The 22,708-nt window shown below is 39.4% G+C and overlaps 1 protein-coding gene across 2 annotated transcripts in view; it reads right to left on the bottom strand.

Annotated features, from left to right (window-relative positions):
• Nucleotides 1-7,117: 7,117 nt before the first annotated feature.
• The window catches only part of NAMPT (nicotinamide phosphoribosyltransferase), a 32,191-nt gene continuing 16,600 nt past the window's right edge, over nt 7,118-22,708 (bottom strand). For both annotated transcript variants that reach the window (XM_082308694.1, XM_082308695.1), the window contains 7 exons: nt 22,309-22,467; nt 21,809-21,945; nt 18,916-19,141; nt 17,584-17,703; nt 12,126-12,266; nt 11,835-11,969; nt 7,118-10,080 (listed from right to left, as the gene is read on the bottom strand). In XM_082308694.1, the coding sequence (XP_082164820.1) occupies nt 9,967-10,080; nt 11,835-11,969; nt 12,126-12,266; nt 17,584-17,703; nt 18,916-19,141; nt 21,809-21,945; nt 22,309-22,467 (1,032 nt within the window). In that variant the 3' untranslated portion in view covers nt 7,118-9,966. The remainder of the gene's footprint in view (nt 10,081-11,834; nt 11,970-12,125; nt 12,267-17,583; nt 17,704-18,915; nt 19,142-21,808; nt 21,946-22,308; nt 22,468-22,708) is intronic.

The raw sequence follows: 22,708 nt of genomic DNA, 5'->3' as shown, positions 1-22,708 counted from the left end.
ACATGACAGCTATCTTCCACCTTCTTTATCACCAAAGTACGTGGGTTTTAATTTCATAGAAATACAGCTGCAAGCTGCATGATCGTCTGCCGGTTCTGCCTGGGTGCCGAGTGCCTCCAAGCGCCCTGACCTGCCCCACCTGGGACCTCCCCTCGCCCCCAGCCCATGGCCCAGGAGCCCCATTGCAGCTCAGTGGGAGCCCCGGTCCTGCGGCTCAGCAAGTTTGGCCCAACACAAATTGCCCAGGGACGGGCGAGCTGCCAGGTCTGGGCTGCGCTGGGCAGGACAGGCCCCAGGATGATGGTCCCTGCCTCTTGTGTGACTTTACCTAGCTGACACACAAGTCCCACTTCTGCCCCGGGGCTGTGTTTTCTCCAGTCAAATATTCCCAGCACATTCCTTACCTAAAGGTGTTTCCTTTCGTCATTAGGAATTGCAGTAGAAACCAGGATTTGGCTGGCAGCACTTCCTGCTCAAAGCTGAAGGGAGAAGGAGATCCTAAACGGAGAAGGAGGACATCATCTATAACCTTTCAGTTCAGAGCACTTTACTGGCTAGTCATGACAAAGGGAACTAAATAGGGCTGGGGTCTTTTTAATGATGGGATTGCAGGTCTGTTGAGTAAAGAAAACCATCGTAATGCAATGTTAGTTCCTCCAAGGCATTAGTACAGCACTGTATTTGGTTTTAAAAACTTGTGCAATATGGAATTACCAGGTAATTAACTACATGGATTAAAAACTGGGTCTTTCACTGATTTCAAAATACTGATCATTGAGAGTCACCAATAAGCATGCCCACGTTTAGCAGCAATGCCAAAGGGCTGGGGTCTTTTTGCCCCAGTTCAGTCTGTTCATCAGTGAACTAGACAATGTCATAAAACTTCCACTGATAACCTCTGTGGAAGACATGTAAACTGGAGGGTAATAAAGACAGACAAAGACAGGTTACTGTAACGCAAACCTGACCTGCCTGGTCGCAGTCCCATGACATCCACTGGCAGGTAGCTAAATACCAACTTGCACAACACCAGAGACAGACACGCAGACTGTCTTGGCAGGCAATAATTCAGAGACAGATTTAGGAGTAATCATAGATGAACATTTCAGCATAAGCTGCCGGTCAGGTGGTAGCTGAAAAGGCTGCTTACACAACCCTTTCACGTATAAAATGAAGTTATCGGGAAGAAATAGGGCAAGGATCCCTGTACGCAGAGTTTGTGAAAGATCATAGCTCATGAAAGATCACTATTAGAATGTCTTTAGTCTTTATGGACATTTCCTTCTATAGATAGAATATATACACATCTATATATGTCTGTTTATTGATATATAGATAGATTGCAGGTTTGTGTGTGTAAAATATATGTGTATATATACTTATATTTATGTGATCCCTGTACAGTCAGTATATGTAAAAGACTTATTGCCAGTAGTCACTTCACGCCCAGCAAACATGCCAGAGGCACCTTGTTTCAAGTATAGAGATGACCAGGTTTATATCTCTGTTTTTTCAGGACATCAGACATGTCCACAGAGCCTTGCATGGGGGTCTAAACCAAATGGCTCTTTACTCAAATAGAGTAAGACAGATATTTAGACAAAATAATCAATAGGGCTACATGGGTTTTCTAGCCTCAGTTTCCCAAGTACTCTGCAGTCTGGTTTAGCCCAGAGTCCCTTGTTGAATACATGAACTTTTTTGGAGTCCAAGGACGAGCACTGTGCAAACTAGGTTCTCTCTGCCTCTGGTCCAGATCAAATTTCTCGTGAAGTGGCTGGTGAGGCTGCGTCCAGCTTTCCTGCTCGTGCGAGTCCCTGAGAAGCCCCACCAGGTGACAAGCCTCCCACAAGTCCATCTGTCAGTAACTGTCCCTCTTTAATTCAAACCTGAGAACAGATTTGTCCTAATGGCTAGCTGTTGTTCTTATCCCAAGGTGCTCCACTGAAATAGGTGACTGTCAACACATGAATAAAACTGCAGAATCTTGTCAGCATTGTGCCGTTCACCACCGAGAACTGCATTGCAACACGGCAGAGACAGCAGGAGAGCAAGGATCAGTTTCACAAATTCCCTGAGTTGTCTGGAGTCAGATTTTCCAAATTTTCAAAAGACTTTTGATCTTGCGGAAAAAGGCATAGAAAAACCAAGGGACTGGACGCTGAAGGTGGACAAACATAAATGTGAAATTACAGGAATTTGAAATTGGCAGGAACGAATTTAAGCTCCTGGGAAAGACTCCGCGGGACATGCGCGAGAGAAAGCTCCTTTCTCTGAAGTCCTTTGAAGGAGTCAGCGGGTGTGTGGATAAGGGAGACTCTTTTAATATAACCTACTTTAATTTCAAAAAGGCATTTAACAAGGTTTCTAATCAAGTCTTGAAGGAAGCTAAGAAGTTTTGAGACATGAGGGGAGGTCCTCACATGGCTACAACATTGACCAAAGGACAGAAAACAGAGTACGAAAAATACTCAGCTTTCACAGAGTGTGAAACTCCACTTAGTGATTTGTGCTGGAACTCATGCTGCTCAACATGTTATTAAACAATCCAGAGAAGGATGAGTAAGTAGGCGACAGTTTGCTGGAGGTGCTGAGTTACTCAGGGTAATAAGGATGGGAGCTGCTTGTGAAGAATTGCAAAAGGACCTTACGAAACACAGTGACTGCAAATTAAAATGGGAGATGAAATTCAGCATAAACATAAACTGATGTATATAGGAAAAAAATAATCCTTGCCTCATGCATGAAATGATGTGTTATGATTCATCTACCACTACTTAAATACAAAATCCTGGGGTTATTAAAAAATAGCTTCATAAAAATGTCAGTACAAAGCTCAATAGCACTAAAAACAAACAAACAGAAATACCCTAGGCAATTCAAGTGTTAGGCAAGAATCATAGAATCATAGAATTGTTTAGGTTGGAAAAGACCTTTAAGATCAAGTCCAACCGTGAACCTAGCACTGCCAAGTCAATATCATTAATTTTGTTTATATACATCTATATTCCTACAAAATCTGAATTGCTTAATGCAACTTTATTTTCACTAGCTGTTCATCATAAGTCAGTTGAACAGAGACTGTAACACAGAGCTGTACCTCATTGTAGGAAAATTACACATGGCTGCTTGGTGAGAGCAGTGCTTTCCAAATTCCATGTGTTTTAAGAGAGTAGTGGATAAAGAAAGTCAGTTGGAAGAGAACCAGAGGCAGCCTTAGCCAACAGGCATCTCGATACCCTCGCCTTTGCTGCAGTGTTGTAACAACCATCTCAGCGACAGCACTTGTGTCCGATCAGTTGACTTGGGAAGGAATCATTATTTACAATCATATCACAACCTGTGAAGTCACTCCCTCTTCTCATGCTGGCTTACAGCACACCACGTATTCAATAACCATATGGGCTCTTGTCTCAAAACGCCTTTGGGCAGGACCCCATTGTAACATGGGAGAACTAATGAAACGCTGGCCTCATCTAGTCCGGGCCATAAAAGATAGATAGACAAGGGACAGACCACGTACGTGCTTTCTTACAACAAAACAGCCATGGGAATAGTCTCCACAGCTATAAGCAGAGCCGGAGCTGAATTAGGCAAACCCACCAAAATTGCTTTTTTAACTCCTGGGTTCAGGAAGGCAGCAGGACATGTTTTGTCATATAGCGCTGGACTTTCTCAGCAGACACAAGACCCGGCATTGTGGTCTCTATAGACCTGAGTGCTTTGTCTTGCTATTCCGTGTGCCAGCGCGGCCCCTCCGTCCGATGGGATTAACTGCGTGCAACACGCGTGGAATCTGGCTGGGACCGGCGAGTCAAGGAGCACCTGCAGAAACCAAGCTGAAGTGTTTGAATATTCAGCTGTTTATTAATTACCAGAAAGATTATATGTGTATGTTTCAGTAGATGGCATTTATAAGGAAACCGATTTTTAAGAGAACAAATTCTCTTTGTTTTGCCAGCTCTCATGTGCCTATTAATATTTTCATGGTCACAACTCAAGACACTAAAGGCAGCAAAGGGACAGCTTTCTCTTTTGGTTTTACTGTGCGAATCTATTTGCTTTTGTCTGAAGGTGTGAAGACTGCAAAACCTTGTACAGAGGTGAAATCTTTTTATCTTCTGGAGATTTATAGTTGCAATAAAAGCAAATAATGGCCTTCAAGCAACAGTGCTGGAGGTGAGGCTGCAAAACCACAGTGTGTGGGAAGAACAGTAGCTTTAATGAAGTTTGTCACTGGCATTTGGCTTAACAAGTAGCTGCAGACCTTGAAAAATGGATTAAGGTTGGACGGGGGCACATTAACAGACCACTGCTTTGTTATCACAGGGACAGGGCAACACTCTGTTTTGGTTGAAAGGCCTCAACGTTTTCCCAGCGGATTATAGAATAGACCTGACCCTGCTCAGCTGAGACAGAAATCCCAGGGAGGAACCCTCACCAGAGGGAGATTAGTTGTCATGCTCTGACCTTTCTGTGACTTACAGACATATCTCTGCCCAAAGACATTTCACCCAGAGATCATCCTCTTAAATTGCCGGGGTACGTCATCCTTCTGACACATCCAACACCGAGCCGCGATTCCTTATGCTTAAAATAGGCTAGCATCTTTTGGAATAGGGAAAACTTCCTTGAAAGGGAAGAGCATGCCAGCCTTGTTCTTTACACTCAGAAAGGTGAGGAAACCGCATCCCAAACGCTCTGAGAAAGCAGCTTTTTTCTTCTTTTGCGGGAAAGGGAAGGAAGCTTGAGACTGATGTTCTTTGCTTTTCCTTAGAAGATAAAAGGTTTAGAGTCCATACACTTGACGTGGGAGTGCATCACTTTTATTAATCTTTTAGTGATACGAATGCTCAGCCATTATAAAGTAAGTTTCCTCATCTCCTTTCATGTAAAAAAGCTGATGTGAAAGCTTTAAATAGTTACACTAATAACCTAAACTAGTGACAAAGAAGTAAAATTGTCCAGCCCTCAGATCCTCCCATGCATTCTTCAACTACCCACTCAAATTTCTTAAAAACTGTAATTATAGAAAATGCTGAAGCCATTTTCAATAATTTATAATTACCTGGCTACATACAGTATTTTTACTTGACGCAAGCATAGGAACAACCACCAAGAATCAGATCTTCAATCTCATAGACCGATATTAATCAATGAAGCATAAGGAAATGTAAATAGTTACACTTACTAATAAATTAGAGTATGCTTGTGTAAATATAGTTAGTGCTCTAGAAACAGCTTGAATTGATTTAGGTACCATCTAAATTTCTGGAAAAAAATGAGTTACACAACCCAAATTTTCTGATTTTTTGGCTCAAAGATAAACAAACAAACTTGTCCTTCTACTCAGAACGGTTGTATAAGAGGGAAGTAAAAATATTGCCAGAGGCATGATGGCTCCCTATCCGTCCTTAAGAGACCTCTCTGCTCCGGCCAGGGGCAGGAGAAAGGACTGTAATTCTGATTCCAGGAAACCTCACCATAAATTGAAAATTCTAGAGATTCTATTCAAAAAGCAGTTAGGAGTACTCAGATAAAGATTGGTAAGGAAATGATATTGAACAAAATATGTTACTTGAGAAAAATCCAGCTGACTTCACTCCCATATCCTTTAAATTGCTCTGGATTATGTTACAGCAGAAATCAGGGTATCTTTCAACAAAATCCTGTGCTGCAGGAAAATACTTTTTGGAAATGGTCTATTGCTAAGTGTTTTTCATCCCTTACCATGAATTAAAACCAAATGTCTTGAGATAACTGTGAAGGGTGTTTTAAAATCATTAACAAGATCAATTGTGCTACTAGCAAAACAGGGAAAAAAGTGAACATAAATAACATCCATAGTTAACAATTGTGATTTCGGTAAACGTGCCTTTACAGAGCATTTTTAATCTCAGTATTTCCTTGTGTCTGATCACCAGGTTATTCAGAAGGCATGCAGTTCTCCACATAAGGTGCCTCTATCCAGCAGGTTTAAGACAAGAGATGCATCTTTCACTCAAGCATTTACAAATTTCACAGAGAAGGTGCGCACCTACAGGACCCTGACAGGGCTCTCGTGGACAAAACCACCCCCCATGTTACCAGGTAGAGATGCAATTACCATTGCTCAAATGCATCCTCACAGCTCCTGCCTCAAGCAGCTCAGCACAGATGCTATTTTATTTATTACAGTCGAATTAAAGGACATAGAAGACACATTTGTGAGTCCCTTGCCTTCTGCACAGTCCGAGGCCTGGAATTTCCCTGTGGACTCCTTTGTGGGATGATCTGGGAGCCTACCACCGTACACTCACCATTAAAAATCATTTTTGACTTGCACAAAGGCCAATTAGAGTAAGAAAAGCTGGAGTGTTGGAGCTGGAAGTTTTTACCAGCATGGAAAGGAGGAGGAAAAGGCCTGCCTACCACTTAGGCTGTGCATGTTCTCTGTAAAGGTAATGTAACGGAGACTTTAAATTCAAGTGCTAAAAGGCCATTATTGTAGGCTACAGGAGCCCCTTTTCACATTACAGTATGACTTGAAGGGACTAGCAACGAATGATGGTAAATAATCTTTACACTAGGTGCCTTATACACCCAAACTAACAGCGTCTGTGTTTGCAAGGTACCCTCTGCAATTTAAAGTTATGTAGGAGTTAAGTGTAACTTCTTCCAATTATGAAAATCCTGTCCAAAGGGACATGAGATGTTTTCTCTGTTGAAGAGCTGACATTTTTTGACAGATACTGAAGTGAACTGAAGGTTGCAACACCTTTGGTTAATTTGCTTCTGCAAGCATTTTTAGTAGCTTTAGAGGTAAAATTTAAATAAAGAATCTTTGTTTGAGAAAGGCTTATGTGAAATATAAAGAGAGGATAATTCCTTGCGTAAAATTCAATTACAAGTGCTTCATTTTTAAACACAGACATGCAAGATGCTGAAGCACAGATGTGCTCATGCCCTAAAAAACATCCTCTTCTCTAGAAGGGAGCCGACTGTAAATTCGATCACTTAACCACAAACGGCGTGCAAGCCAGCCGAGCAGCTCTCCTACGGGGGACTGTAACGACAGCCCAGCTACGCTCCAGCCTGCGCTTGGCAACAAGGAGCACAGGAATGAAATCCGATGCCCAACATCGCAGCTTTAAGACAGAGTCAAATGGCTATTATTTTCACTGCCAGAACTAAACTTTATTTCCATGTGTATTACATACTGGTATTTGATGCCAAGTACATTAAAATTACTTTAACAGAGGATTTAAGTGAGGAATATTTATTCTTCACTAAACAGGTTAAGAAGGAATGTAAAAACCTATACGAAAAAACTATTTAAGCTTTGTTTTGATTTTGGCAAACCAAACAGTTAAGTACTCTTCTGTTCTCTCCTCAGATCTTTCAAAGTACCAAAAAAGCATCTTTTCATAATCATGCAGCTCAAGAAAAAAATAGTCTTATAAAATCCGTTTCTTATGCTAAATATGGTTACAAATAAGAGTATTAACGCAAACCTCCCAACTCCTATTTTTAAATACAAATACTGTATTATATTATGAAATGGGGATAATTAAAATATATCAATGACTACAAATCTAGTAATTTAAAGCAAACTTAAACATGCCGTTTGCTTTTATGTGGAAGAATTAGGATATTGTATGGTTCAAGCACTGCAGTAATTTCTGTCAACTCCTTGATGGCCAGAATGTCAAACCACCAAACGCAGAGACATGTATTCAGGTCTGAATAGCACCAGGTGTTTTTCTTTTTTTTTTTTTTTTTTTCCTTTTAAAGATATTAACATTTAATAAAATGAGTGATGTGACAACTTTCTGAAAGTGACATGCACAAGTAAATTGCTTCAAGTCTCCAACTAATAAGGTAGAAGTTTTAGACAATACTGAACAATCACTAATGTATTTCATGGTACACAAGAAAACAGTGCTTCCACAGTATATCCTCAGTTCTCAAGTACAAAAATATCAGTTATGGGTAGTCAATAGTTATCAAAATTTTTATTGGTACAGAATGAAAGCAGCATTTACTTTATTATTTTTTAAACCATACATCATAAAATTCCCTAGTACACATGTGGAGGAGTGAAATAGGCTCTGTACTATTTACCTGCTACTGATCCTAGGTCCAGATTTAAAGTCTTTCCTGGCCAAATACAAACAATATCATTAATAGCAAAGGGAAGGCAGTTCCTCAGTGTGAAAGGTCAGCATTTAGAGTCTTACTAAAGCACTATTTTTGAAACAATACATCACTTAAATGTAATTACATACACTACAAGTGGAAAACAAGTTTTCATTAACAAGAACTATTGAGACTGGGCATAAATGTCTTAACCACAAGCCCTGGAAATATTATGGGTGCTTTGATATGGCCCTTTTTGGCGAGAGAATAAGAACAATGAAGTATGGCTTTTCAATCTTCCTTTAAAAGCATGTTTTATAAAATTTTGTAGGCTTAAATTATTTTAGAGGACCCCCTAACATTTTTCTGTAACATCATTTACGAATTAGAAGCATTGATTACATCAGTATATTAAGCTGATATTAGGCTGATAGTTGATCACCAGTGTAACAGAGGAGTCATTTGCTTTTGCTGTTGTTTTTTGTTTTTAAGGGAGGTACTTTTCTAGTGAGAGCCATCCTACAGTACTACCAAACATTTCAGAGGTTACTACACAGCTTCTCAAATAAAATCCTCAACAGTTTTGTTTTCCAGCAGATATTCAAATCAAGCCTATGCAGAGAGCAAACACAATCAAGTGCAGACAGTTCAAACTATCTCTCAAACATTGTTTTACAGTTACCCTCTGCAAAATAAAAGCCCCTCTCCTCACCCCAATGTGACGGGGCAAGAAGGGGAAACAGGTCTGCCATTCATGTAGGAGTTTGGCTAGCATAAAGTTTTATTAAAGTTGTTAACAAAAATAGTTAAACATTTTTACAATTTAACATCCAGTCCGACAAAAGGCAAATCAATGAAAAAAATACAAAAAAGTAAAAAAGTGCACTACCCAGTCCAGTATTTTGCTTTAAAGTCATGTCACTTACAGTATATGAAAAATAAACCCAGAAGTGTAATTACTTTAAAATACACCGCTTCCATATTTCAGTATTTTACACATATATTCTATAGTGGAAGAGGAGATCTCTTAAAAACTTTACTCTTAAAATATTGAGGTGCATATGCCAAGTGGGATAGACTTGGCAAGTTAAGTTGCAGTAGAGAATCCTTTCAAATTTGGCATTTCATTTACATACCTTACAGTGCCAGCAAGGTCTGTAGTACCTAACCCTTCTAGTAAGAACAGTAATTTTCTTTAATGTAGATTTACTAATACAGACAACTACAAGAAACGGTGAGGTCAGCAATTCTATGGGATCTTAAGGAGATACGAGTCCTGATTTAGTCATCAAATGGTACAATGTCACAACAAACTTTAAGGCCATGTTTTATTTGCTGATTAATGGACAAAAGGCAATGGATTCCCCCCCCCCCAAATATTTTCTTGAAAGTCTGTGCTCATAAAAATCATGAAAAGTTGGAAAGACTTAATTATTGAAACTTTAAATATATTTTACACAATCTTGTTTGTACAAAAATACAAGTTAAATATAAACATAAAGCAATCATGATAATTTTATGTAAATCCATTTTGTGATATTCTGTTATATATAAAAAAGTTTCTCAGCTCTGTCTCATTTGTGAAAAGATCAATACCAGATTGAATCACTACTGGCAAAGGGCCCTAAAAAGCACACTTTAGCATTAAATATGTTTTACAATGTAAGTACCATTTCCTGATTTCATCTTTTCTAAAGACTGGCAAAAGATAGGGCAGTATGTCCATAAACCAACAAATAATTTGGCTACAATGTCATAAAACACAAACACACAAATCTGTACAATAAACCCAGTAGCTATGCAGTACGTACTTGTTACATACACACATACACAGACATGGAATGAAACTTAGTGAGACGCCACTTCTAGTTCACTGTTCTTCAGCCTGGCATTTTGTCTTACTTCATCAAATGAATATGACTTCGTTACCTTTCCATTCTTAAATACTGTATGAAGGAGATCCTGCAAGAAACACCACTGTTTTAGCAAGAGTGATTTGGCGAATGAACAAACAACATAGGTTACACAAACTCAAAAGCGAGCATCCAAATCAAGCCTGGTAAGACTAAAGCTTTAGACTGTCAAGATACTAAATCTTTACAGCTTCTTCTGACACGTTTCACTAAAGGTTAGACAGAAAAAAGGACTTAGGCCATCCTGTGCACAGACAGAAGCTTTGTGCCGAGTAGTCCCTAAAGTGAGTTGTCCACACCTGGCCAAAGCCAAAAATGCACATGCCAAATATACCCTGCTAGAGCAGCTAGTAAGAAACTCAACCAACTAAATACAACTCAGGTACAGAGGTTTAAATGAAGTCTTCATTTCCTCTAGAGCAACTATGAAAAAAAAAAAAAAAAAAACAAACCAAACTTTCTTTGCAGTCCCCTTTGCACATGTATTTTGTAAAACAGTGTATCAAGAAGTGCTTGCAAACAGCACACTGAAAGAGAAATAAGCATAGCTTTGTGCAGAAAAGCTAGCACAAAAGTGATGTTGAGCAGTCACTAAGCTTGATGACCTATTGCAAGGACCTGTGGACCTGTGGCTTTAGGGAAACGGGCCCACAAAAGAGTACATTTCCCTGTCATTTACCAGGGAGCCCCAGAACCTGTACCACACAAATAACCCTCTCTAATATCCCAGGACAGAAAATTTCTTAGTGAATTATTTCACCTGTCAAAAATGAAGGAACTATATATTGCCCAATTTCAGAGACAGTGTCTTGTGATTTGTTTTAAAGACATTTCTCACCATTAGGTCCCTCACTCTCTCTCAACGTTCACCACAAAGATATATACATCCATATGTGTATATATAACTTTGAAAGTCTTTTTTTTTTTTAGAGCTTTGCATCCAGAACACATTATCTACAGTGTATATCACTCAGTCTGTTTTCTGTCTTGAAATTTCTCAGAGAAATCTCAAGTTTATGCTTACTGTTGCATAAAACAGCATGCCTAGTAGTACCCCTCTGCCTAGTAGCACAGAAACGTGCTTCTGCATGCCAGAAAACTCCAGAAACTTCCAGCTTCTAAAGCCTGAAGTGGAACTTGATAACTTATATTCAATCCTCTTAATTCAGGAAGAGACTCAACATGCAGTTAAACATTTTATTGCTTGCACGCTGAAAACGTAAGAGATATCAAACTGAAAGCCTGAGATTGGCATAAAGTTTGTGCTTACTTTACTGAAATAGCATTTCATTTTTCAATTGTAAAGAATTAACAGGGAAACTGAATTCCTGGTTTAAATTTACATCTTGAAAACTGGGCAACTACTCCGCGTACAGAGTGTTAACACCTGAAGGAACTATTTAAAAATCTCAGTGGGGAAGTAGAAACCAATTTTAGTTACGTTTGTCCCTCTCCCACCTCCAACTCGGGTCACTACTCAAGTTGTGCGATATAGCCCATACAGAACTACTTGGCTAGCATATATTCTGCAACATTGAGACATTTTGGAAAAAAACAGCAACGTTCTCTTGTTTCTGAAGACAAACAAAAGAGAAAGATCTCTAATTGTAAAGCCTGAACATTCTACTGGCATTCTAATATTCTGTTGTTACAGAATTTGGCACTGGGGTCACTTCTGAGGTAATAAGATGGGAGTTGAACAGAAAGGCAATAAAAAATAAATTCTGAAATTAAGTTATAACCTGTTTTTTCTCAGTCTATTTTTGCATGAAGAATAATGTAATACATTTTGAAAATTCCTACCTGTCCATACTCTTCAAGATCTCCCTTGCCTTCTTCAAGTGTCACATAATCTCCAGCAGGAGTCCTATGCAATGACAGTCTGCCTTTCTTTGACCTTTTGTTCGGATCGGCAACCGGATCCTTGAAGACATTTACCTAAAATGAAAAGAGTATTTTTTTAAAAGGAAAGGGCTTTGTGGGGCTTGTGTACCTAATGCAGATGGTGGTAACGTAAGAGGAAACGTCAAACAGGTTTTCAAGTGGGGAGGCCTCTATTGAAAACATAATGGTAGAAGTTGTACAAAGACATACCCCGAGACCGTTGGTCACCACGTAACTACATTTGAAGGAACAGTTTAAGAGATCTCTGGTTAGTTTCTGCAACAAAGCTCCACCAGATCCAAAGGCAATATTCTCAATACTCCATTTATTCTTCTTCATTCCCTCCACAATCTAATAAGAAAAAGAAAATTATGATGGAGCATACTTTTAGGCCATGCCATTTTTCCATAAAAATATTATACTACTTAAACAAGATGCTTTTACAGACAATTAAACCAACTAACATTCAGTTTCCAGGAGACGTACGTAACAATTCTGTCAATACTTGGCATGCTGCTTGCATTTTTATTTGTGATTCCAGCATGGCATAATTATAGAAAGATTTTTGCTGTAAAACTATTATCATGCTGGCATATATATTTTCCAAACTAGGGTAGCACAGTAATGCAATGCCCAGACAATCAGAGCTCTAAAGAAAAGACAAGACTTCACGGGAGTATTTCAGAGCCTTCCGATTTCTCAGAATTATGGGAAGACCTCAAAGCATAGTATGTATATGGAAACAAAGTAGTCATCTTGCTCATCAACTCCAGAAAGTTATTACCCACTTTGACCAATGACTTCAACAGAGCAGTTCTGAAAATCACAAACGACTAGAATTAGATTAGCAATTTTGAAGACGGAAAATGGAAATACATAAAGCTGCTCAAAAAGTTTGCTTTGCCATCTTCTCAGGCACATACTGATCAATGTGAACTGCACTGCTATCAACAGTCACGTTAAAACTTACTGTATCATTTCCCCTCACCCTCATTCTATCCAGACGAACACAGCATCCTCTAACCTGGAGTAATGGGTGCTAGTTTAGTCATGCTCATACACGGCCAAGAGTTGTTTCCCTGACCTGTTACTCTTATGACAGCCTGAAATGATGGTTATAGCCCCAATAAGAGAGTGTTTGAACTCCTATCTCCTAACCTTTTTACTAACAGAAGTGGGTGAGAAAACTTCAGGGTGGGTGAAATAGCAAAATCCCATCCATCCAGAAAAAAGGAAGCTGAGAAGCAGAATAGAAGGACATAATCTATGGGGAACAGTACAGAGTTTCAAAAGTCAACCTCGTCAGAAATCTGGTAATCTTTTGTGCAGTCTCAGCCTCCTGCATCAAAAGGAAATGCCAGAGTAACACCGAACAGGACTGTTTCAGGACCTACTGATGTCAAGTTACTTTTTTAAGGGACAGCTAAGGCAAAATTAAGGTTTCATAAAAAAAAAAAAAAAAAAAAAAAAAAAAGACAGACACAATTCCAATTTCAGACAGTGGCAAATGACTAACTAATGTAAAGAAAAGTATTTTGTTTATCCATTTAGTCAGATGCAGACTCTCTCTTCACAGATACTCTCAAAGTCTGAATGCCTGACAGAGGCCAGCCAACAGCAGAGGCAGACTGCGGAGCCAGCACTTTCTAAGGGTATGCTCTGAACACCTTCCCACTACATTTTTAGCAGAGATTTCCCCAGTAGAGATCTCATCAGTGAGTTTTCATCATTCTAATGGTACCAGCTTATTCATCCTCATCCAAGAAGTCAAGCAAAACAAATCTCAGGCTCTACCACCATGACTTTCACTTAAGGGAACCCTCTGGAAGCTTCTTATCCTGAAGAAATACCCCTTCAATATGTGACAATCCTGTGGATTTTAGCAGTAGCCATCATATCCTTTCAGACAGTGACTGTGCACAAAAGGAATCCATATTGTCAGGTGATTAGGTTCTCCTGGAAGCAGTTAAAAGGGGTACCCAGGCAGGATAAAGGATTGAAATGAATGAAATTCTCCCTTAAGCATCTCAGAAGTAACTGAAGATGACAAAGGAAGGGTAAGAAAAGGGATTTTGCATACCCCCTCCTGAAGCATAAAGCCCAATAGTACTGTAAGAAACCAGACCTGACTGGGCCTGGATACTGCCTCTGCTTATCTACACTGTCTTTTTAAAAGGCAAATATAGGTAAGTGCCACCTGGACCCTGATCAAGTTCTGTCCAGACGCTGACCAAGCCTGATTCCGTGTGAACTGCTGGCCAAGCCTGAGCCAATGTATTTTACTCCTTCCCTTATCCAGTTTTATAGATCAGGTTGGACATTGAACTCGCTTGAACACGCTCGCAAGATGTACCACAAACTACCTGGTATAAACAACATCCTACCAAGGCACATGATGCTTAGACTTCCTGTTCACTGATACTTGTAGGTTAACAGATGCTAGTACGAGTACAGCTCAGCTGGGCCATGGCCGCTTAACCTTCTTGCCTGGGTGAGAAGAAATGTGAACCCCCTTTCAGCTAGTGTTCCTGTTCTCATTTACAGATGGTTTGTTCATCCTGTGCCACAGGCACAACTCCTCACTTACCTTAGGTGAAGAACTGGCTTCCACCTTTCCACTCTCTCCCAAGGGATTTCCTTACTCAGACTGATCTTTGGCTGGTGAGGGGTGGAAGGGAAGGGAAATCGAGACTAAGTTGAAAGACAGCTCTGACTCTACCAGTGACCCGCAGCAGTGGCCCAGATAACAGCTTCCTTAGATATGGGGAAGAGATGGCAAACAGCAGCAGTAACAGGGAAGAAAAGGGGGAGATGTGAAACAACTGAAGCCTCCCCCAAAGGAAAACAATACAGAAGAATTTCTTGTCTCGTACTTTCAAACCTATACAGGGAGAACAGTTCAGGTGTCGAGGTTTTGACCAGCTTTCTCTGACCATTATGAGCATGATTAATGTATCAACTGTGACTCCAGGTTAGAGGATTTTCTTTGTATAAAAACTTAGACATCTGGAAATTGAATGTTCAAAGAAAATCCTTTGAAAGTGTAGTATATTGTGGAGTTAGCAGATTGGAATGATTTTAAAAAGTGAAAATGCTAGAAGAAAGTCAGAAAAGGTTCCTTACCTGTTCTACCAGCAACCCCTATTAAAACAAAGAATTTTAAAATCCAGTTTATACTCTGAATTGTTTTTGATGTTGTTGTTTCAGCTAGTTTGGATAGTTAAGTGAGACCGATTGGTCATTACTCATTCTAGATTTTCCTATTGTACCCATTATCTTTCATCTGATCCATAAGAATAAATCATGCCTAGAATCTAAGGCTGATATTGAGTAATTAGAATAGTCACTTGCATAGGCTGTAAGAGGAGGGGAAAAAAAAAAAGATGGCCACAATAATACCCTTATATTTGTTCATGTAAACTCCTTTTTGAAAAGGATGAATTATAGTTCAGGGTTGGCTTGGTTTTGGGGTGGTTTTTTTTTTTTTTTTCTTTTTTAAATGGCAAGCTATTACCCAGTCTTCCAAAAGTCAGCATGGTAATCTTATTTTTGCTGAAATAAGAGGATAAAGAGATCCATGAAATTTAAATATGACTAAAATTAGGCTGCAAGATCATGGTCTTTTTGCTCCACCATAACTTGCTGCTGTCAAACGAGAAGTGTCTCCTTCCTTCCTGCCTGCTTCTCCCAGCTCAAAACAACAGTTGATTTTCTCTCCTGTATTGTGCTGCTGAGTACTGGCCCTTTTTTTGGGCCAATTTAATTCACTAAACCACAAAATTGATCACTTTTGGCTAAGTTAGTTGGCTGCTACATGTGTGGGCTAAATTAGTTTAATGACCAGCGGTTCAATGACCAAAGCTGACATGATGTGCACAGCAAGATTACAGAGTCAGGAAGAAATGAGAAGGCAGCCACTGGGCAGCAACGAGTTATGTCTGCTCTGTACATCTTGTGGAACTGGATCTTCAACTCTCTTCTACTACGTATTACAGGTAGACTTCTCTACATAATCAGTTACAGTTTGATGAGGAAAATATGTCAACAGACAGATCATCTGAACAAAGAATTGCTCCTTCTGCCTCTTATCCTCTCCCATTAGCTGCTGGAATTATTATCCTGCTCTATTTAGAACTTGGAAAGCAGTGCATTTATTCTTCTAATGTAAAGATTTTTAAATACTAGTTTTAGTATTTTGATTACAATCGATGCTACATAAGCATCTTTGAATATTGTCCAGTATAACTTAGAGAAAGCAACCTTTGAGTTCCTTACAAGAAAGAATTAACAGTCCAGTTTCTTTCCTGTCATGACTCATGAAAATCTCAACCACAACATACTTTGCTTAACAGAGGCATCAGTCCTGTTAAACAGTTGAGAACAAACAGTTTATTTAAAAAAATAAGTCTCTTCCCCTAGTATCTAATAAGACTTTCTTTCCAGCTATTAACCTCTCATGCTTGCATTCTGTTAAGCACATTAGCACAGTTCTATGTTCTCAAAAAGCCACATGGGGAAAAAAAAAATTGCTTTAAAGACTATCGGAGGAGAAACAAAACTGTAGTGCATGACTGCGCTACAGTGGGCATATCGGGTAACAATTTCAATATTAACTGCTCTCTAAGGAGCTGAGTGACAAATTTGAGTTCTGTCATTGAGGTTCACATTATATGCTGTATGTTAGGTATACAGATAGTTTCAGACTAACTAAAAAACAAGCCTGATGTCTCTCTTATTCCTAATTTTGAGGAGCAGCAAAAGTCAACTTTGTTAAGAAAAATCTAAGGATGTGTCAATCTAGAAAGTTAAGACAAGCATCAATAAAATCAAGTAAAATTAATATTAAATTTATCCAACTTATTTCTGTTTTTGAACTCTAATACAGCTGAACACGAATGATCCAGGACAAACCTGATAAAGTCAAGTCCTCCTCCATTTACATGCTCCTCGACATCTGCAGTTACTGCAGTCTGTACCTTTGTAACCATATTGTATTACCTAGTATCTCTATCTAGTCAATAGTGGTGAATTTATAACTAGTTTCAAGCATGCAGCATCTACTAAATAACCAATTTTTGTCTTGATGAAATTGCACTTTTGACTCAGACTACAGTGTAATCTGTTACATGTATTTTCTGGGCTTTCAACAATCCTTATTCCACTAGTCGCCATATCAATGAACTCACCTCCTTTGCCTTTGCTTTTAAAAAGTCTCCTTCAGAACTACACCTTCAATATTTGAGTGCAAGCACACTTCAGACAGTACATAACTAATGAGCCAAACCAGTTAATTACTACTATTGCTATAGCACAGCAATCATGCAGTATGCCTTAGGTATCAACGGAAGGACCAAACGCTGCCAGATTTTGATCTGAATTAGACTTGACAAGCAGGATGAAAGCAAACAAAAGGAGAGACAGTGGGAGGAGAAGGGTTACAACAGGGGGATTAGGAAATGCCTTTTAGGTTTTTTTATGCATCTTAATAATTCCCTGTGGAGTTTCAATGAATTTGTTTTACACATTAGGGTATCGCTGCCAGTGTCTGGAATGAAGGGCAGGGTGGGGTCAGCAGTCTCTGCTGCAACATCTCACTAGTCATGACACAGTCCAGATTAAATATCACCATTTCCAGTGTCACCCTGACAGTCGGACAGGATTCTCCTACCTCTTGCAATGTGTTGATATCCACACCATCCCCTTGAATAACTCTGAGATATGGTGGCAACAACTTGTAGCCTTTTGAGTTCTCTGTAATGGGAAACTTCTTCCCTAAGATCTCCAAGACCTATTGAAAAGAGAAGGGAGACAGTTCAAAATAAAAATAAAAACCTGCCTTTCCAATAAAGAAACATAATTTCCACATTTCAGTCATGCTCTCTCTCTAAAAAAAAAAAAAAAAAAAAAAAAAAAAAATCCATTAATATGCCCACATATCCTGCTCTAAGTCTATGCACATAGGCACACAAACAAAAAGCATTGCCAGCCATTGTGGTGGAAGCCATTAGATGAAAGCAGTCACAGATCATATGGCCTATGAACTTGCACCCGAGAGCTAATCAGAACTACGCTTCCCTCCTTTCGCTCTTGGGTTGCTGCGAGTTTTTGCTATTAAACGTGTCAACTGAAGATTCTGCTCTTCTTTTGACCTCCCTTAAGGTGGTGGATGAGGCTTTCAGTTTCCTGCGATTTTGTTAGCCACCAATAATTAAAAATGAAACACTTCAGTTAGGAGTTTCTTACCAGCTCTGATAAAGATTATTCAAAGTTCCTATTTGTGATATGTCATTTGTCCCAAAGGAAAAAAGTGTTAAAGCTGTATGGATCTAATTTGATAGAGTACCAACATAACTAAAATCTCCCCTACTTTCTTATTAAAACAGTGCTGACAGCTACTCAAATTCAGAGGTATCAACAGCTTTTATTATAGTATTGCAACAATCATGCTCTCTGAAGAGCTACGAGGCAAGAAACATTTTTCAACTCAGACGTCACGTGCCACTGACTTAAATGCACGTCTTACAAAAGGGAGAAGAGTGCTAAACTTGTATTTGTAGCATAAAACAGTGAATTACATTAATACAGGATGCCAAGATACCTAAACTTGGTGGTAAGAAGTCTTATTGGCCTGGCATTTATGAACACTCAAGTCATTTCCCATTTTATTTGTTATTAAGTGATGAAAGTTTCTCTTTATAGAATCATTCCAGCATCGTTAGACCAGCAAAACTGGTAACTGTAGTAAAAGCTTCAAGAATGGCATGCAAGAATGGGTTTGATGAAAAAGATTAAACTATTCAGACTGCAGAAGAGTTTCCACATCTATATGGAGATGAGGTGAATGTTTACATTTTTCATAGGTCCAAATTATCCAGCATCAATTATCTACTATGCATACCAAGTTAGAGCGTTATGTTTCCTATGTTTGTTACCCGGTCATTACAAAACAAACAATTGCCCTTCCCAATCTCGTATACAAATGACTTCAAGAAAGGATTACCTTTAAGACAGTGTCAAGGGGATTCCCAGAATCTGGTCTAATAATAAGTGGTGCCTCTGGACTTCGGGCTTCAATTATATGCCTTAAGTCATCACCCCATATTTTTTCACAAGCATTGTAAATGTCGTAGCTGTCACTAACCACAGATACAGGCACTGAAGAAAACTGTGTCACTATGTGTTCAAAAGCATCTTTTTCATGATCTTTCCCCCAAGCTGTTATGGTACTGTAAAGTCAATTGAAAAATCCATATTAGAGAAGCATTTATATGTTAAATCACACATTCTGTATTTCCTACCAGCAACAGTTCAAGATAACGATAGGCAATATGATTACAAGACAGCATAAACTATGTGCTTATCAACTCTGTGTCGCATGGAGAGTAAATATACTATATACTAAATAAACAGCACCCTGGATTTATCTTTGGCAACTCAGACAAACGCTTGACACATGAAACTTCTTTCATATGTAAATGTGATTTTTTTTTTTTTTTTTTTTTTTTTTTTTAAAACATTTGTAAGGGAGTTTCTCTTCTAAATCTGAAATTCAGACAGTTAGGGGACTACAGATGCAAGAACAGAACATCTGCTCTGGCAACTTCAGACTACAAAATGGGAAGTAGAGAACTAGCAGCATATGTCAGAAAAATCTTAGAAGAAAACACAGTTTATTTTCTTTTTTAATAGTGATTTAAAACCATTATGCTCACTCATACGAACATTCTTCTAGAGGAACCTCAGGGCATTACCCTTGCTACAAGGGTACAGGCAAGCACATAAAACAGAGTTGCTAAGAGAGGTAATGAGTTATTGAATGGCAGCTGATCTGTAATACCTGTTCTGTATGTGGCTGTCACAGACCAGCTGATATAACTGACTTTAGTAACCTGTGAGTGAACACCTAAAACGCTCTCATGCAAAGCATAGGTGTGCAGTAAGAGCTAGCGGGCATTGAATTTTTACCATAAATGCTAGCATTAACTACTGTGTGGACAAGCCCCAGATCACAGTAGTGAAGAGACAAAATAAAATTTGTTTCAAAGAGGTTTTGGTAGTCCGAGGAACAACCCTGGTGGCGTGTCGGAGGCAAGCACCACACTCACAACACAACCTCACATTAGAAGTTGTGGAACAGTAGAACAATTTGGGAAAAATTCGTGTCTCAACACGAAAAGGGTCTAGCGCATCAATTTGGAAAGGGTGACTGCAGTCTGCATTTGGCAATGCAAACTTTAACTAGGGCAGTTTAAGCTGTCTGCTCTCACACCACCACTTCAATCTGCTGTGCAAAAGATGCTTGTTCTGACTCCATGTGTTTGCCTTCATTACAAAGAATTTTATAGTTGCTTGGGCCATCATTTTTTGGATTTAACTGTAGTATTAAGCTAAGCTAAGAGAAGACATTTCAGACTGTGCTGGTTTTGGCTGGGACAGAGTTAATTTTCTTCATAGTAGCTTCTATGGGGCTCTGTTCTGGATTTGTGCTGGAAACAGTGTTGATAACACAGGGATGTTTTAGCTATTGCTGAGCAGTGCTTACACAGGGTCAAGGCCTTTTCTGCTTCTCACCCCACCCCACCAGCGAGGAGGCTGGGGGCGCCCAAGGAGCTGGGAGGGGACACGGCTGGGACAGCTGCCCCCAGCTGACCAAAGGGATATCCCACACCATATGACGTCATGCTCAGCGTATAAAGCTGGGGGAAGAAGGAAAGGGGGGGACGTTGGGAGTGATGGCGTTTGTCTTCCCAAGTAGCCGTTACACGTGATGGAGCCCTGCTTTCCTGGAGATGGCTGAGCACCTGCCTGCCCATGGGAAGTAGGGAAGGAATTCCTTGTTATGTCTTGCTTGCACGTGCAGCTTTTGCTTTCCCTATTAAACTGTCTTTATCTCAACCCATGAGTTTTCTCACTTTTACTCTTCTGATTCTCTCCCCCATCCCACTGTGAGGGGAGTGAGCGAGCAGCTGTGTGGTGCTTAGTTGCCAGCTGGGGTTAAACCACAACCCAGATAAAATTTGTCAGTTCTACTGATCAAGCAGGAGTTCTAGAACAGCACTACGTCAATGGTCCAGAAAGTTATATGAAGTAGTGTTCCTTTAAAGATGATCACTACCATATGAGGGCTATCCATTTAATAACCCTTTCCATTATTTGTCTTGCAATCCTAAGTGAAAATATTCACTATTTAAAAGCGCTAGATTTTTGTACTCAATAAGAAAAAAAGGTCCCTTCCTTTATATTCTGCTCATTTCAGTATGCAGACATGCAAGTGAAATCCAAGGATTTGCATTAATTTCTGACCTTGTACAGAAGTTGGACATAAAAAAATGAGAGCTTTTCATCTCAAATGTCTGTCTGAGATCAGTTGCTTACTCTCAAAAACTCATCCACAATTCTTAGTGAGAGATCAAGGATTTACCATTGGCTGAGTTAGTTATGCTGATGGGAAGCTTTAGAGCAACTGCCTCTTCTGGAGGTAAACGATCTGGGAGGGTCCACAATTGCAACTTACATGGTTTTTCATTTTATTATTTTATGTTTAAAACAAAATTTGAAGTTCATAATGTGAATCCTCAATATCTACTTTAACCTGTAAGCCTTCAAGTCCATTCTAAAAAGAATCATCCAAATTTACTTAGACCTTAAGAAAGTTATAGATAAAAACATTCAAAACACATTTACAGTTAAGAACAACCACGCCACTGTTGTGCCCCTAGAAAACACAGAGGCATCGGTATTGAACTTCAGCCTCAACCGCTGGATCAGTCATGGCTGCTAATACTGTACGATATAAGTGAAATAGCTTAATGTTTCTGGATACAAAGATGGATAAGAAAAAATTACATTTTGTTAAGCTATTTTTAGAAGGCTTTAATAGCCCAATATCTTACCTGTGTTCAGCAGCTGGAACAGAATATCCTGGAACTGGATCTTTTGTACCATAGTACTTTTTAATTAATGCAATTCCTGCTACAGTGTCTGTTCCTTTGAAGTTCACCAAATGAGCTGAAGCTCCTATTCCTGCAGTCTGAAAACGATGCAGCTTTCAGTTGACACGCCAAATATAGAAGCCTAAATCCAGTCACCGCCTAGCACTAGTTTGTAACAGCAAAACTCTGACTCAGGTCCCGTTTCACCAATACCCGCTTCATGCATATACACAGGTAAGAAAGCTTCCGTACAAAAAAAGCTCTCCCAGTCTAGTGCTCACAGTGGAGACACATACCCACCCCCAGCCCAGATCTCCCTGCTCCACAATCAGTCCAAACAGTGCTCCATGCATTCACAATTTCACTGCTGAACAGGGACACAATTGTTAACAGATACGTGCTACAATCCTTTATAGTTAAGAACAATTAGACTTCTCAAATTATTAGACAAGTAGTATTACCTCTTGTGAAGAAACTCCTCTGTAGCCGAAGTCATGCAGTTTATATTCCAGTCCTTCTAAGCTGCCAGAAGTCTCTAGCAAATATTTGGCCAAAATCTTTTTCTGCTCTCTAGAGTTTGTAGCCACTGTGATTGGATACCATGACTGCACAAGAATAGTCTAAAACAAACCCCATCACATTATTAGGTGTACGTTTGCTTAGGACTTAAAAATCCCCACTTGGCATTTAATCAGGCACAAAAAAGTCTATTTATTTTCATTACCCATTCAGAAAGTACTGATGCCTCCAATAGTTTGCTTTAGGGCTAAAGTAAATAGCCTTTATAAGGTAGGCCAGGTATTGACCATCTCAGGAGTTATCTACTCCAAGCTACAGACACACAATTCCCCCCATCCTTCT

This window comes from Platalea leucorodia, assembly GCF_965183815.1.
Source record: "Platalea leucorodia genome assembly, chromosome: 4".
NCBI lineage: Eukaryota > Metazoa > Chordata > Aves > Pelecaniformes > Threskiornithidae > Platalea > Platalea leucorodia.
Note: the sequence above shows the minus strand (reverse complement) of the source record. Positions and strands in the feature narration are given on the sequence as shown.